The 16,464-nt window shown below is 39.9% G+C and overlaps 1 protein-coding gene across 2 annotated transcripts; it reads left to right on the top strand.

Annotated features, from left to right (window-relative positions):
• Positions 1-3,810: 3,810 nt before the first annotated feature.
• On the top strand, positions 3,811-13,162 carry si:ch211-218o21.4 (protein FAM107B). 2 transcript variants are annotated; one of them, XM_047340391.1, is made up of 5 exons: positions 3,811-3,945; positions 4,601-4,886; positions 6,903-7,005; positions 9,770-9,911; positions 13,026-13,162. In XM_047340391.1, exons 2-5 carry the CDS (start codon positions 4,844-4,846, stop codon positions 13,140-13,142), a joined length of 405 nt encoding a protein of 134 aa, XP_047196347.1. In that variant the 5' UTR covers positions 3,811-3,945; positions 4,601-4,843; the 3' UTR covers positions 13,143-13,162. The 2 variants fall into 2 exon arrangements, with proteins under 2 accessions (XP_047196347.1, XP_047196348.1); XM_047340392.1 differs by having other exon boundaries at positions 3,841-3,945; positions 4,783-4,886.
• The last annotated feature ends 3,302 nt before the right edge of the window (positions 13,163-16,464 follow it).

Here is a 16,464-nt window from a genome sequence, read left to right as displayed (position 1 = left end):
TCTGCCCCCTGAGGCAGCTCAGACGCTGCCTTTTAAGCATGAGGATCAATCAGCTCTCACCTGTGCTGATTGATCCTCTGTGGTGCAGGTGAAGGTGCTCTCCCAGCCCCCTCACCTCCACACCAACCATCTCAGTTTTGTGTACTGACTTACCAAGTTCCTGTTTTGGCCATGACCTGACTTCCTCCTCTCCTGTGCCACAGTTTCCATTCTCATTCACATTCTCTCCTCTCCATTTGACCATGGTTTTGTTCATGGCCGAGAGGTTCTACTTTTTTTGCATCTTCTTACTGTGTCATCTTCAGTGTTTCACATCCCACATTCCACAGTGAACTATATCGTCCACAGGGCCGCAAACAATCAGTCTTAATTCAGCGCCCTCTACTTTCCACCCCCTGTTGAGCTACAAGACTTTTTGCAGGCTTTTTGAGAGTCTAGCTGGATCTGCAACATCGACCAGGGTGGAGAGATGGCTTTCATGTAAGAGTCATTACCCTGAGTGCAGCTGCTTAGTGCTCACTTTTATTCTGTTCAGATGAAAGCAGCCTATTACCATCAGTGTAGTTTCTGGACATTTGTTAAAGACATAGGATTAGTTCATGATGCCAGAGTTCTTAAAAATAGTTCCACCGACTGTACCCACCTGAAGGCTCTTATAGTCTCGGGGATGATAGAAAACTGCAGTATTTCAAGACCAAACACACTCATCACACCTTACAGGGAGCCAATGAGAAGTGCAGGTGCAGTGAGGTTCAATAGGCAATGTGCAAAGGCCTGTTCTGCAAATGAAAGGGTGTTGGGCATTCTGCAGACATGTTGGCGATCAATATTTTTCAAGGCTCTGTATGTGCTCCCTGCTTTTCAGTGGAGGTTGTGGCTTCTTGCGCCTTTGAGCACAACTTCTGTGTCAGAGATAAGGACACACTGGAGGCTGTGGAAGAGGCACTGGGTCCAGATGACAGAGTTGGTCGGGTACAGCCACACCACTCAGGACTAAAGTCAGAAGTCACACATTCACACAAAGTTCTTCAGTTCAAGTTTCCTTTCACTTTAATAGTTCCAGTGTCAATTTTTCTATTATTATTTGATTTATACTGTTACTTTACCATAACAATGTCAGAATGTTGAATTAGCCTCTGGGGGCAGCGACCAATATTTTTGGTATATCTGGCCCAATAAGCTGTCTCCCATTCACTGTACACTGTTTACAGTCCAATGAGTCCACATGAGGGGAACATTTCTCCACACAAAACACAAACAGTGACATTTTTTGAAGGTGTTTTAAGTCCAGGTGATGTTTTGGCTACTGTTTATTAAAGGTTCAGTGTGTAGAATTTAGTGACATCTAGTGGTGAAGTTGCATATTGCAGCTGAATGCCCCTCACTTCACCCTCCCCTTCTAAACATGAAAGAGAACCTGTGGTAGCCTTCAGTTGTCATAAAAACTTGTTTCGTTTCTCCAGACTGGGCTAATGGAGAGGACCCGCTCCCTGTAAGTATTTAAATATAAAGGGCCCATTCTAGGGTCAACAAAACAACAATTCGAACAATTTCGTTGAAACACACAGTAAAAACATTACTTGGATTATTTTATATTCAAGATTCCCTTCACCAAACAATTACACACTGAAACTTTAACAGCTATTAAATTAAAAAGCAATTCGTTCAATGTGTTCCGAGTCTTTGGCTCTGCAGGCAACCAAAGCCTGCTCAAACGTGAACTAGAATCAGTAACCAAATCTTGTCTTGTCTGGTCCTCACCTACAGATTCTGCATATTCTTTTTAAATATATTTTTAATAAATCTTTAGAAACACAGAATGTTCCCACAGTCTGTAAAGATGCCGTCATGGTCCCTGTACCTAAAATACACACTCCAAGTACCCTTAATGATTTCAGACCTGTGGCCTTAACTTCTATTTTAATGAAAATTTTTGAAACAATAGTTCTGTCAATTTTAAGACAAACTGAGCACGCCCATGACCCGCTGCAGTTTGCCTACAGGCCTCACAGAGGAGTGGAGGATGCCTCACTCACTCTGCTCAATTTGCTTTTTAAACACTTAGAAGGAAAGGGCTGTGATGCTCAGCTTTTATTTATTGATTTCTCATCTGCTTTTAACTCAATTCAACCTCACATTTTAACCCGTAGGTTTTTAGAAGATTTTAACCTCAGTTTTAATCTTGTGGCCTGGATTTTAGATTTTCCACTGGCTCACCACAAGGGTGTGTACTCTCTCCTTTGTCTTTTATCCTTTATACAAATATGTGTCAGAGCTCTTTTAGAGGATCATTTTAAAGTCCACAGATGACTCAGTGATTGTGAGCCTGCTTCAGGCAAATGAAAACAGACATGGACTTGTTGTTGAGCACTTTGTTAAGTGGTGCGAGGAGTCATTCCTCCAACTTAACATTTCAAAAACCAAGGATATGGTCATCGACAGAAAACTTGCTCGAAAACACAAAGACACTTTTATCAAAGGTCAAACTGTGGAATGTGTTTAATCGTATAAATACCTTGGGACTATTGTTGACTCCAAACTGACCTTTGAAGCAAACAGTGAAGCTTTGTGCAAAAAGGGTCACCAGCGTTTGTACTGTTTAAGGAAAATGTCCTATTTTAATATTGACAAAACCATGCTGACACTATTTTATCATGCTTTTATTGAGTCGGTTTAATCTTTTTCTTTGGTGTCATGGTTTGATACCCTGTCTTTAAAGGACAGAAACAGACTGAGTCAGATAGTGAAATGGTCCAGTCGGCTGATTGGTGAGCCTCAGATAAGCCTATAGTCCCTGTACACCAGACAGCTACAGAGGATAGTCAGCTCCATTACCAATGATGACACGCATCCTCTACATGGGGAATTTCAACTTCTACCCTCTGGTCGAAGGTTTACAGTCCCAAGGAGTAAAACAAAATGCTACAGAAATAGTTTTGTTCCATCTGCAATTGTTCACTTGAATGGGTTATAGCCAAATTTGCCCCTATCCAGTTTTCTATTGATAGCAATGCATTTGAGCACTTTTTGTCATGGTTTTTGTGGTCTCGTCTTCTGTCTGTGTGTTTATAATTTTGTACTGTTTTGGATGGATGCCTTCTCTTTTTATTGCTGCAAAACAAATCTACCTACGGGTACAAATAAAGTAACCTTAACCTTAACCTTATCCACATGTAGGATCTGATTATCTGGTCTGTGTGGTAAGTGGTCTGTATTTATAAAGTGCTTTTCTAGTCTTGATCAAAGCTAAATATAGATTAAAAAGAGTAGCCATCAACAAACCTAAACTGCATGTCTTAAGACAGTGGGAGGAAGCGACAGTACCTGGATAAAACCCACACAGACACAGGGAATACATGCAAACTACACACAGACCTGAGCCTGGGTTTGAACCCAAAACCCCTCATGACATTCCTAACCATTGTATCACCGCTCAGCCCAATTACAACATCATTAGTTATTTTCTCATGCATGACAAAACTCCTCTGAGGCTTTATGGTAATGATGACTTTAAGTAAAGTATAAAATTCCCCCACAACACTAAAAGTAAATAATTAAAGGACCTTAACAAAATGAGTTATGATATGGTAAAATGGAGAGAAAATGTTAATATAAATACAAGCAGACTTCATATGTAATATGTAAAAATTGGGATAACTATTACATAACAATATGGTTTTGCCCACATAATAAGCAGGTTTTTTTTGCAGTGTTCCGAATGACATCATATGACATAGAAACAGACAAAAGCACGGTTGTTGGTATAATAGTGTTTTGTCCACTTTAAACACTGTGGCTGTGTGACTGACCACAGGGAGACAGTGAACGAGTTCCACATTCAGGGCTCTCAAGTAACATTACTCTCCACAGTATCAGTGTGTCAGCTCCACACGATGGCTAATGTTCTCTGACAACAGCCTCTCATGAAGGACAAGTACACCTCAGGTAGGACTAAAGTCTGTTTTCATTTGCCTTTAGATTATACTGCATTGTCTGAAGTGTAGGCCTACATGCATCAGGTTGATGCTGTTTCTCATCACTCTTTAAATTCCAACAACCACTTTAGACACAGAATATTTAGGAAGATCATTCTCATACAGAATAATCAGGCTGTAATAAGTAATTTGAAATGTGAAATACAAAGTGTATGTATTTTTACTTTTTTTAACAGTAAATTTAGTGTTCTATGTGTGTTATATTATATTCACATGCTTTAGATTATTTCCCGCATGTCAGTGGTTTATGACTGTAATTGTCCTTTACACCACAGAGAAAAAAAAACATAGCAACTTAATTGCTGGTAGCTAATTAATGCAACTACAAGTAATGTGTGTGTGTGTGGGGGGGGGCAGCAACCCTTTCATCAGTTTCTACATTATCCACTATTTTCTCCTGCATCTGCGCTTTTCTCCTTGATTGAGCTAGATGATCATTTTGACATTGAATCTTTGTATCACTGCTCTGAATTGAGTCGTGCACATATACACCTACTAACTGAGAGGTTAAATTATACATCTCTACATAAGTGAACTGTGTATAGTTTCCGTCTGCCCTGCTCTTTAATTTCAATCTCTCTTGTCCTGATGCTGACTGTCAGCAGCATGCAGAAAAAGCGGGTGCTCCACGCACGGTCCTCAGGTTTCGCCATCCATCAAGCCTTTTCAAACATCGACCACCACCTCCGCTGCTGCCCCTTCCTTCTGTCCTCCACAACCTGCAAACCATCCCAGCCCCTGTCCAACTGAATACACCTCAGCTCTAAATCATCTTATCCCTCTGTAGTTCATTCCCTGACAACAAAAATCGCAAACATCAGGACATCCAGCCGGCCTCCTGTGGCAGGATGATAAACAACACTCCACAGACAACAGACAATCACAGAAAAGGTCAGTTCAACATGTAGAAGACATCCATCTCTGATGTGTGTTGTAATGAAAAATATCTTCTGAGTTGGATATCATGTATTTCCCTCTCTACCCTTCAAAAATATGGTTAAAACTTAAAGGGACATAGCATGCCCATTTTACCACAAGTTGATATGGTTCTTGGTCTTAATGAAATGTCTGTAACATACTTTGGTCAAAATACCACAAGGATCATATAAAACAGCACCCTTTACCCTGTATAAAACAGCCTCCACAGAGTGACCTGTTTGACTGCCTGTTCTTTAAGTAATCAGCTCCCCTCCCCTCTCCCCATGATTTTAAACGATATAAATTACATATTTTATATGATATAAATTATCAAATATGCATCCCATACTTGTATTCCCCTTGTTGTCTGGAGTTTTAATTTTCCCAATCACATAATTAAATGTCCCCTCTGCCCATCCACTACAAGCACACAAGCAGACAGACAGAGAGAGAAGGAGTGGGGGGGCTATGGAACCATCATTTACCCGAACCCCGACATTCAGTACAACAACAACGGAGAAAGCAGAATCGGGGCTGACCTTATAAAGTCTACTGACCAGCAAATCGTCCGTGAACAGCCAGGCGTGGAGAACGCGCTGCTGCCCGCGCGTTGAATACTGTAACCAACCGAACTACACTGATCGTCAGCTGAGTATTATAATTGTTTACCCTTATTTACAGTAACACTGGGAAGTCCTCCACACTGTCGCTGTGGCGCTGACCAAATTCCAGCTCACACGCGTCTCGCATCTGCACTGCTCTGATTTGAATGTTGAGATGTTGAGATGTTGGAAACTTTCCCCTTAAAGTTGACCTGACGCCATCACATCATCTCTGTAGATTTGTCAGCTACACATTAATGCTGCCAATCTCCTATTCTACCACATCACAAAGGTTCAACTGGATTCAAATCCGGAGACTGAGAAGGTCAGCGGAGTTCCCTGAGCTCACTGTCATGTTTATGAAACTAGTTTGAGACGACTTTGTGACATGGAGCATTATCCTGCTGGAAGAAAACTAAAATTAGAAAACTGAAGCCATAAAAAGATAAACATGGTCAGCAACAATACGCAGACTGTGGAATAAAAAAAATGACTGATTGGAATTTAAATCCCAAAGTGTGTCAAGAAACATTCCTCACACCATCAAACCACCAGCAGCCTGGACTGTTGACACAAAGCAGGTTGGGTCTGTGGTTTCATGCTGCTGACTCCAGATTGTGACTCTACTATCTGCAGCCTTAGTAGAAATCCACATTTATCTGACCGGGCTATGTTTTTCATCTTTCCAGTTCAGTCTGTGTCACTGCAGCCTCAGATATCTGACATGAGTGGAATCTGTCATGGTCTCTACTGTTGTAGACCATCCAACTCTAAACTGAGATGCTTCTCTGCTCAACACAGATTAAGACAGGTGGTTATCTGAGTTACCCTAGTATCTCTGTCAGCTCCAACCAGTCTGATCGCTCTCTGACGTCAACAATATGTTTGACGTCAACAATAACTGAGGCTCTTGACCTTTATATGCAAAATTATTTATAATTACACTGCTGCATGAATAAGCAGTTGTACTGGTGTTCCTTAGAAATGCTCGGTAAATTCATACAAATGTGTGATAACTCAGATAATTCAATGCAAAAGTCTGAGACCATTTTCCTCACGGTGGAGTGGCTTCACTGTTCAAAGTCAACTACAAAATGTAATATTTGTGGGAGGGTACTCACCAAATAGGGGAATAGTAAACTATTTCTATAGATCTATCATCCATCTCATCCTGCACTCTGGGGTACTCTGCACTCTAATAATTTTTTGTCCAATGATCATGTTTTCCGGGAATGTATAACTCCATCAATGTCACAGGGAGGGATTTGGATTTGATTAGCAGATTTAAAACTGGATTCAGATTATCTGATTAAATACTATTGAAAACCATTCCTATGAAGATTCAGTGCTGTGTTGATGTTTTTAACATGTTGATTTTCTTTATCAGATAATGATGTTCAAACTGAAACCTGCTCAGGTCATTCAAACCCCATCAAGACTTTCAGGACTCAAAATGAGCTTCACAAGGAACTGCTACTTGCCCACAAAAGGTAGGTCCCATACAGGAGTAACAATATGGCTGCATCCTCTCTGAAATATAAATGAGGGCACTTTTACATGATTTAACTACAAGCAAGAATTGTAACATAAACAAAGGGCCTTTACAATAAATCAATTTTCATGAAATAATTTTGTTTTAATGTTTAACTCCTCTCTCCCCTGTCATTCTTTTCTAAAGCAGCTCTCATTAACAATACATGAATGTCTCGTTCATTCCCTCACAAACTTGCAATCATACACCCTCTCTCCATGCTGCTGCAGTCCTTTAGTCCATGGGAACCTGAAGCAGTGTAAGGTGATATGTTAATAGTTGGACAGACCTAGTTTGTCCTGATAGCAAACACTGTACCAGAAACATTAAACTACTTATATATTACTGCTACTTATATCATTATTTTTATAGCCCATATATTCACAAATCACAGTTTGCTTCAGAGGGCTTCACAAGGTGCATCATCCCAAACAACAGTGAGGAAATCTACATTAAAAAAAACTTTTAAAAGGGGACAAATGCAGAAACCTGAAAGAGGGCTGGATGTGTGGGATCCTTCTGCCAGGACGGACAGAAGTGCAAGAGATGTTGCGTGTAACAGATGTAAAAACAAATTAAATTAGAATTTACAAAAAAATATATATTTACAACAGTGTGCCAATTTTCACAGTGGATAATATACTCATAACAACACCAGTGTTACAGTGGTGATCTTTAACATAAGATTTCACTGCTGATGTGCACAAATCAATCGATATTTTTTGTTTGCTTGTTGCACATGTTTGTGGGTCTTCTTATAGGGCAGAGCAAACCAAGAGGCCACAGCACCACACAAGTTCCCCATGTAAATCTGTGGTCATGGAACTGCAGCGAGCCCTAATACCCAGTCATTGGGGCAGAAATTAATCTGCCCTTGCTGTAACATCTTGCATTGGACTATAAGATCCATCAGTATTTGGGTATTTAAAAGTTTTTTCAATACTTTAAAAAAAAAATTTAAATTCTACTTTGAAAGATCGGTAATTCGCTGCATGATTTATAGTTAAAGATTCGTTTTTTATTGGGATTCAATAACAAACTTTGACAAGTTATTAACTAGTTTGTCCAGATGAAAGGTCATTGTACATCTTTTTAAGCTATGAACGTCCCTGACGAGCCTTTTGCATTAATGCATGTTATTTTGGCATTTGTTGGATATGTCACTGTACTGTTCAGCGATGACAAACCGAAACACTACCCCACCACCCATGAAGCCATAAACACAAAGAGCACAACGTCAGGGTAAATAATTATGTTAAATCCAATAACATTTCAGTCTGATTATTAAGAAATCACAATGTAGTGTGGGCATGTAAAATTCTGTATAACAAAAGCTTGTTGCACATGTAGCACTTGTCTGGGGCTAGTATTAGAAAAAGCACTAAACATCTACCTAGGTTCGAAGGAGAGGTAGGCCAAGACAAAGAACAAGTTGAACAAATGACCAGTTTATTGCTTCACAATCGGTCATGCAACAACCACAATATAAAACAGTGTAAAATAAAAAAGAAGAGTAGATTGTTTGGAAATTGTATGATTCTTGTAAAAGAACTCAGTCCTTTCTGTGTGTATATGTACAGTTCCCAGGATATAGTCCGTTCAGTCCATGAATAGTGTGTGCTTGAAGGTTCCACCAGTTCTGTTCTGGTCCGGGTCTTTATGTGTACTGTATCTCTAGACTACCTTACTACCTGTCTACCTGACAGGCAGAACTGGGGTCTGATGTCTTCTTGATAAGCGAATCAGGTTCGGTCTGGATCATACGGTAGGCCACACCGCATCCACGATCTGGGTTTAGCTTGCCATCTCAGCATTCAGATTCACAGGGTTCAGATTCTTCTAGTATGAATAAAAAACCAATCGGAGTTTCCAGTATCAGATTATTCTATGGAATCACTTCAGTTGACACTCTCAAGTTGGACGTCGAAATCCGGGAGCTTCTTTCTCTACACTTTCATGGGAAAATCTTGGGAGGAGAAAAAAGGGCTTTCTTATTCATGGGGAGTTCCCTTGAACGGAACGCATAGTGTGCCCCCTTTTGGCAATAACTTTAACTACTCCTGAGGTTAGTAGCCTTAATTTCATGAGGGTTACACACATATATCGTGGGTATGTGGACACACTTACTTATATAGTTCACCATTGCCAGACGTATTGGAGCCAGCAAAAAGCCATAGATTGAGAAGCACGTTTAAAGAATATTAAATAAAACCTGAACACTGCATCAGATAAGTTAAAACACCATCATGAAGAGCTAGAATGACAAGGTCAGAGTGAACATGGAATATAGCTTTTTACTCTGTATTACTGTGTCAGGTAATGACAGGGCGGCTGTGGCTGAGGGGTAGAGCGGTCGTCCTCCAACCTGAAGGTCGGCAGTTCGATCCCCAGTCTTCCCCATCTGCATGCCGAAGTGTCCTTGGGCAAGATGCTGAACCCTGAATTGCCCCTCATAGAACAACAAAGTGCTGCTAATAGATGCACTGTATGAATGTGTGTGTGATTGGGTGAATGTAAAACTGTACTGTAAAGAGCTTTGAGTGGTCATCAAGACTAGAAAAGCGCTATATAAATACAAAACCATTTACCATTTACAAGGATAATATGAAGAGGCATGCACCCTATTCTGTACTATTACTAAGTCATTTAGATTTAAGTGGTAATAAATAAAGCCCATTCATCCATATTAAAAATTTGGGCCGTCTCTTTCTCTATGGGCTAAGGGGTCTGGCACTGAGCCGGAGACCAGAACTTCAACAGGTGCTGGAGAGGAGGAAGAGGGCGCAGAGTGAACAGGAAGAGGAGGGACAGAGCAGGACTCCTCTGGAGGATGTGCTGCTAAGACGTCAGCAGAAGCAACTTGAGGTAATATAGCTATAGTTTATAATAGGTTTTCAGTAATGGCAGAAAATATTTTAGTCTTTTCATTCATGTTCACTACAGTAACTGCGAAGATATTTTATTATATATTTTATTATATATTTTATTTTAAATATACCACCCATGCCTGCCTGCCCCCTGCTCTGCCTGTGTTTCTCTGATAATCAACCATCCATTCACTCGTGTGTCTGTGTCTGCTCCGGGGTCTGCCAAACCAAAAATGGACCATGACTGTTGATAATCCACAATGCTAAAGTAAGATTGTAACCATAGCGGCACTAATAGAAAGCTAAGGGAGACTAACCTAGCCCCAAAAAAGATCATGCAAATATTTTTGTAAATGACTTGATTATTATTGATTTGGTTTTTAACCTGCACCCACCCAACCGGTTATGAGAGGCAACCCACACTGCCTGCCCCACAACAATTACACTACATTTTAGCACAAATATCTGTACTTTCTACTCTTTACATTTGCAAAACAGGCTCATTAGTTTGGTTTTAATGCATTTGAGGGGATTTGTTTTTTGCATCAAGTGCTGCCTTTCCAACATTAGGGCAGATTTCAACTTAAATGGACATTAACACTGAAATGACTATTTCTTCTTGTATTGGTGCATATCAAGCACAACGAATATAACACAGCTTAAAAGACAGATCAAGATGAAACACACAAGAGAGTTAAAAGAAGAAAACTTCATCGATACAATGTACACATTTCATCCTTCTGGACAGGTTTTGATGCTCACAAATCTTAAGTCAGAGGGTTTAAGTTCAATAGTCTTCAAACTATAATGTGACATTATTCTCAGTTTGATTTGCAGAGATACAGTCGGAAGAAAACTTTTTACTTTTATACTTTTCGGGAACCTGTACTTTTGTTTTACTACTTGAGTAAAGAATGTTTACTTTTACCTGCTCTGCACACACATACACATACACACAGTTGTCACTATTCTGCTTGAAACAACCAAAATGGGCTTGCACACAGAGCAGAGAGACAATTGGTCATTGATTTGTGCTCCAGTGAAAATAGAGCTCAGGCTAGATGCCACACTCTACAGTATCGCCACACTGTGGCCCATCTCTTTTCCCATCCGGGAAAGATCTAACATCTACCCACACTGTAAAATATTGTACTAAAACTCTTGGTGTGTTGTCCAAAAGCCAGGTTAGAATAAGAGCACAGGATTCTCTGATGTCACTCTCAGTTGTAACATAGTTCTCAGTTTGTCATGCTTGTTTCCAGTTTTGTTTCAACACGTAGAAGAAAGTCAAAGAAGGAAAGACCAAAATAAGACTCATGGTAAATGTTGCTGGCAGCAAAGACAACTGAACAGAAAACTGTTGTTGGAGGCAAGTTGCCAGCATCAGGGCGTGAGTGGCAGTGTAGCTAAGCAGGGATCAGTGAGGATGAGGTTGTATTTAAAGGGACCGCTTTGGTGAAAGAATGGGCTGTGATTGGTGTGTGACTGACAAGCACCCATAAACCTATCAGTAGCTGACATCTTATGACAGCTGAGCACATGACTCTGTGTCCTCCATGAACTAACGTGATGCTTCATTACTCAGCAGAGCTCAGACAATTCAGAGAGGCCTACAACTTTAGACAAACAAAATCTAGTCTTCACTATCCACCGGCCAATGGGGCAGCTGAAAAGAGTATCGCCACAGCCAAATAAATCCTGTGCCAGCCCGATCACCTCCTGGCTCTGATCAGCTACTGAGACACAGTTACAACCCTGGAGAGGTCTAGGGATACAGGAAGTAACACAATTGCCAGATTTAAACAGGAAATCACAGCCGTTTTATTGTTGAGGCCATGTGAAGGAAACAAACAATTCAACAAACAATTCCAGGCAAGGAGAAAAAAAGGGAGTAGGACTGAGGGTGTCTTCGAATCAACAAATAAACTTAACCTAAGCCAACTTTACTAGCCCTAAACTAACAGTCAAAAACAATAGGAATAAAACACTAATCAACAAAACACATGCAAGCTCACTAAGCACAGTCATAAAACCACAGCTTGAGACCCAGAACCCGTAACTGACACTAAATCACAGCAACAGGTCAGAGTCCTGTCTAACTGATGATTGGTTGGGGTGGGTTAGGACAGCAGTCCGTATTCTACCTAAGCAGCTGCATTCTAGTCCAGTCCACCACCACACACTCAGGCTTAAGGACCAACCGTATAAAAAGTACATACCACTTCTTTCAGTATGACCCCTGCCTGCAGTACAGCCTGGCCAGTGTCAACATAAAACTGGAGGAGAAAAAGGTTGTGAATTGTACTGCCAAGGAGCCCAGATCCAATTATATGCAGACAAATGAGGGAATGATAGCCCAAAGGAACAGACGACAGATCCAGGTATTGCAAGTTGAAGAAAACCAGACCAGTGACTTCAGACATGACTCTCCCTGTGACCCCAGGGATCCTGGAAGCAGGGCTGCTGAGGGTGCTGCAGCATCCCCTACTGGTGGGGGGCATAATTGCATGGCAATAAATGTACCAAACAAATTAATGAAAAACTAGTTTTTCGAGAATTCAGTCAATTAATCATGGTTGTTTATTAAATGTTTAAATCCACCCTTTTTGAAGGATGTTTGATATAATCTTAATACTCAATGTAGGAACAAGGACTATGCTCCAAAATAGGACATGTTCATATCTCCATGTCATATGGATATCGAGGAGATCTGTGTTACAGTTACATTTAGTTATCAAAAAAGAAATTAAAAAAACTAAGCGATGGACAAAAATGTGAAACAGTGCCTTAGTTATGTATTATATCTTAAAGTTTATCTTAAGGTTTGTAGTTTTTTTGCAATCCTGCCAAAGAATAAAGCAACGGACATGGGTAAAAACATAACCTCCTCTGTGGAGGTACCCTCATCGTTGAATGCACTTATTGTAAGTCGCTTTGGATAAAAGCCTTACCTAAATGATATGTAAGGTGATAATGGAAACCTAAGGAAATACAGAAAAGCAGTCATGGTAAGTTAGCTTGTTATGCATTTGTATAGTATATTTCCTGTCCATATGTTTTGCCATTTCTAAATGAATATGTACTGACAATACATCTCTTTTTCTTTACTCAGAGGGACAAGGAGCACGAGGAAAAGGTACAAGAAGAAACCCAGTTGATGGAGTTTGTTAGAGTCCGACAGAACCTCAGAAAGATCCACTCAGCGATCCAAAACAAAAACAATTTCTGAAATGCTCCAGAAGAACCCCCAAATGTGCAATGAACTTTTTCAATGTCTTCTATCCCTGGAAGAGTAACAGCACAGTTTGAAGACTGTTTAATGTCAAGTTTAATGTATGACAAATAATTTGTTATTATTATTATTATGATTTCTCCTGCAATTATATGTTTGTTAGCATGATTACGCAAAAACTACTGGACAGATTAGAACAAAAAAAAATTGTTCTAAAACAAAGAAATGATGAGACAAGGGATTTTTCACCATTTTTGTGATTTTCCAAATAAATGATACAGAGCTCTTACTCAGAAAAATCAAGCATATTTAAGGGACTGATGTCGATAAGTGTGTGAAATTTGGTGCAGCAGGATTTAATTTAAGGGGATTGCTGTTTTTTTAAATCTGCGTTTATTTGTTATTTGTTAGTTAGTAGGATTACATAAAAACAACTGGATGGATTACTTCAAACCTTTATTCATAAATATGATTGTGAATAATTTGGTGTGTCTTGATTGATTTGGATTTAAGGGAACTGTTGGGCTAGGGTTAGGGGTTAACGGCTCATCTTAAAGAAAGAGAAAATAAATCCTGATCAGCCGCCTGATCAAGATCCAGAACAAAATGTTATGGGTTCATCCCTGATCCACACAGTTTCCTCCCAACAAGTTTTGAAATATTCCATTTTTATGTAAGGCTGCTCGTTACCAAATAAACAAGAACGTAGAAACCTCAGAGAGAGCCACATGTGAGGGATCCCTCTCCCAGGACGGACAGAAGTGCAATAGATGTCAAGTGTAAAGGAGAACATCAGAAAGATAAGGGTATTTGCAGCATTGATTGGAATAAACACTTTGTAGCATAACTGAAGGTCAATGAATTGATGGATTATTGTCAGTTATGGTCGAGTATCTGAGGAGAAATATTATATATCCAGCAGTCTTGTTGTAATCATAGTCTATGGTCAGCAGCCACCATGATCATGATCCACCATCAAGATCGGAGGCCACTATAGTCCACAGTCATTGTCCACTGCCGCCATCAGGATCCACCATCAGCTGCCACCTCAATCGTGGTCCACCACCATTATCAGATGCCAACACAATACAGGATCCACCATTATTATCACGATCAGCCAGCACAAAACAGGATCCACCATACTGGATCCACCATTACGATCACGATCTCTGATACGCGATCCACCATCATAATACACGATGTGGCCGCAGCCGCGGCCCTGGATCTGCGGACGATAAGGCAAAGGGACTCCGGGGAAGAAGTCAAGTCAGTAACATGTATTGATGAGATATTAATTTCTTTGATGTGATAAGGAGGGAGAAGAGGAAGGAGAAGCTGGGAAGAGAAGCTCCGAGTGTCATGTGTCCCCGACATTCTAGACCTATAGCAGCATAACTAAGAGCAGGTCTAAGACAAGCCTGGACCGGCTCTAACTATAAGCTTTATCATAAAGATTTTAAGCTACTCTTAAACGTACAGATGGTGTCTGCCTCCCGAACTGAAAGTGGGAGATGATTCCACAGGAGAGGAGCTTGATAGCTGAAAGCTCTGGCTCCTACTCTACTTTTAGAGACTTTAGGGACGACAAGTAAGCCTGAATTCTGGGAGCGCAGTGCTCTAGTAGGTTGATAAGGTACTATCAGCTCTTTAAGGTATAATGGTGCCATATTATTAAGGGCCTTGAAGGTGAGGAGGAGAATTTTAAATTCTATTCTAGATTTAACCGGAAGCCAGTGTAGTGAAGCTAATACAGGAGAAATGTGGTCTCTTTTCTTGGTTCTTGTCAGGACACGTGCTGCAGCATTTTGGACAAGCTGCAGAGTCTTTAACGACTTACTGCTGGAGCCTGATAATAAGGAATTACAATAATCAAGTCTGGATGGAACAAAGGCGTGGACTAGTTTTTCTGCATCTTTTTGAGAAAGGACATGTCTGATTTTGGAGATATTACGCAAGTGGAAGAAGGCGGTCCTAGAAATTTGTTTTAAGTGAGAATTAAAGGACAAATCAGGATCGAAGATCACTCCCAAGTTCCTGACTGTTTCATTGGAAGCCAGGGCAATGCTGTCTAACGAAGCTATATCATTAGATAATGTATCTCTAAGGTGTTTAGGGCCAAGTATTAGAACCTCTGTCTTATCTGAGTTTTATTGACAAGTATAACTGGGTGTCATCCGCATAGCAGTGGAAATTTACCGAGTGTGTCCTGATAATGTTTCCTAGTGAAAGCATATATAATGAGAATAAAATTGGGCCGAGCACAGAGCCCTGTGGAACACCGTGATTAACTTTGGTGCGCACAGATGACTCATCATTAATTTGCACAAATTGGAATCTATCTGAAAAATAGGATTTAAACCAGTTTAGGGCAGTTCCTTTCATGCTAATTAACTGTTCTAGTCTCTGTAATCAAATTTGATCTTCAATTACAGCTAGTTTAAAGGACTGTGGTACATATCCTGATGATAATGACAGATGTATTGTGTTCAGTAACGTACTATAAATTAGGGGCAGAATTTCTTTAAGTAATTTTGTAGGAATGGGATCTAAGATACAATTTGTTGGTTTAGAAGATGAGATTATTTTGGTCAGCTGATCAAGGGTGATCAGAGAGAAGCTGTCTAAATAATAGTTAAGATTCTCAGCAGTTTCTAAGATTTCTATTCTTGATGGTGTATTAGTGCCAACTGAGGGCAGGAGATGGTTAATTTGATTTCTAATAGTTAGAATTTTATCATTAAAGAAGTTCATAAAGATATCGTTGGTTATATCGACGGATAATACGGGTTTAAATGTAATTGGAATTATTTCCTTAAATTTAGCTACAGCACTATCAGGTAGACATCTATAAAAGGAGTTTTTTATTAGTGGCATATATTCTGCTCATGAAAAATCGAAGGTTATTAAATTATGGTCTGATAGAATCAGATTACGTGGAAGTACTATTAGATGTTCAATTTTGACACCGTATGATAATACAAGGTCAAGTGTGTGGTTACAACAATGAGTAGGTTGGTGTACACACTGACTGAAACCAATCGAGTCTAGTACTGAAATAAATGCTACGCTAAGGCTATCATTATTATCAACATGAATATTAAAGTCACCTACAATAATCATTTTATCGGTCTTTAGGACTAGGTTTGATAAAAACTCAGGGAATTCTGTTAAAAATTCAGTATAAGCCCCTGGAGCACGGTAAACTACAGCAAATATGATTGGCTGTTGGTATTTCTTGGATTGGTGTGGAAGACTAAGAACAAGACTTTCAAATGAGTTGTAGCTTAGTTTAGGTTTAGGATTAATTAATAGACTGGAG

Source organism: Hippoglossus stenolepis, chromosome 6 (assembly GCF_022539355.2).
Source record: "Hippoglossus stenolepis isolate QCI-W04-F060 chromosome 6, HSTE1.2, whole genome shotgun sequence".
Classification (NCBI taxonomy): Eukaryota; Metazoa; Chordata; class Actinopteri; order Pleuronectiformes; family Pleuronectidae; genus Hippoglossus; species Hippoglossus stenolepis.
Note: the sequence above shows the minus strand (reverse complement) of the source record. Positions and strands in the feature narration are given on the sequence as shown.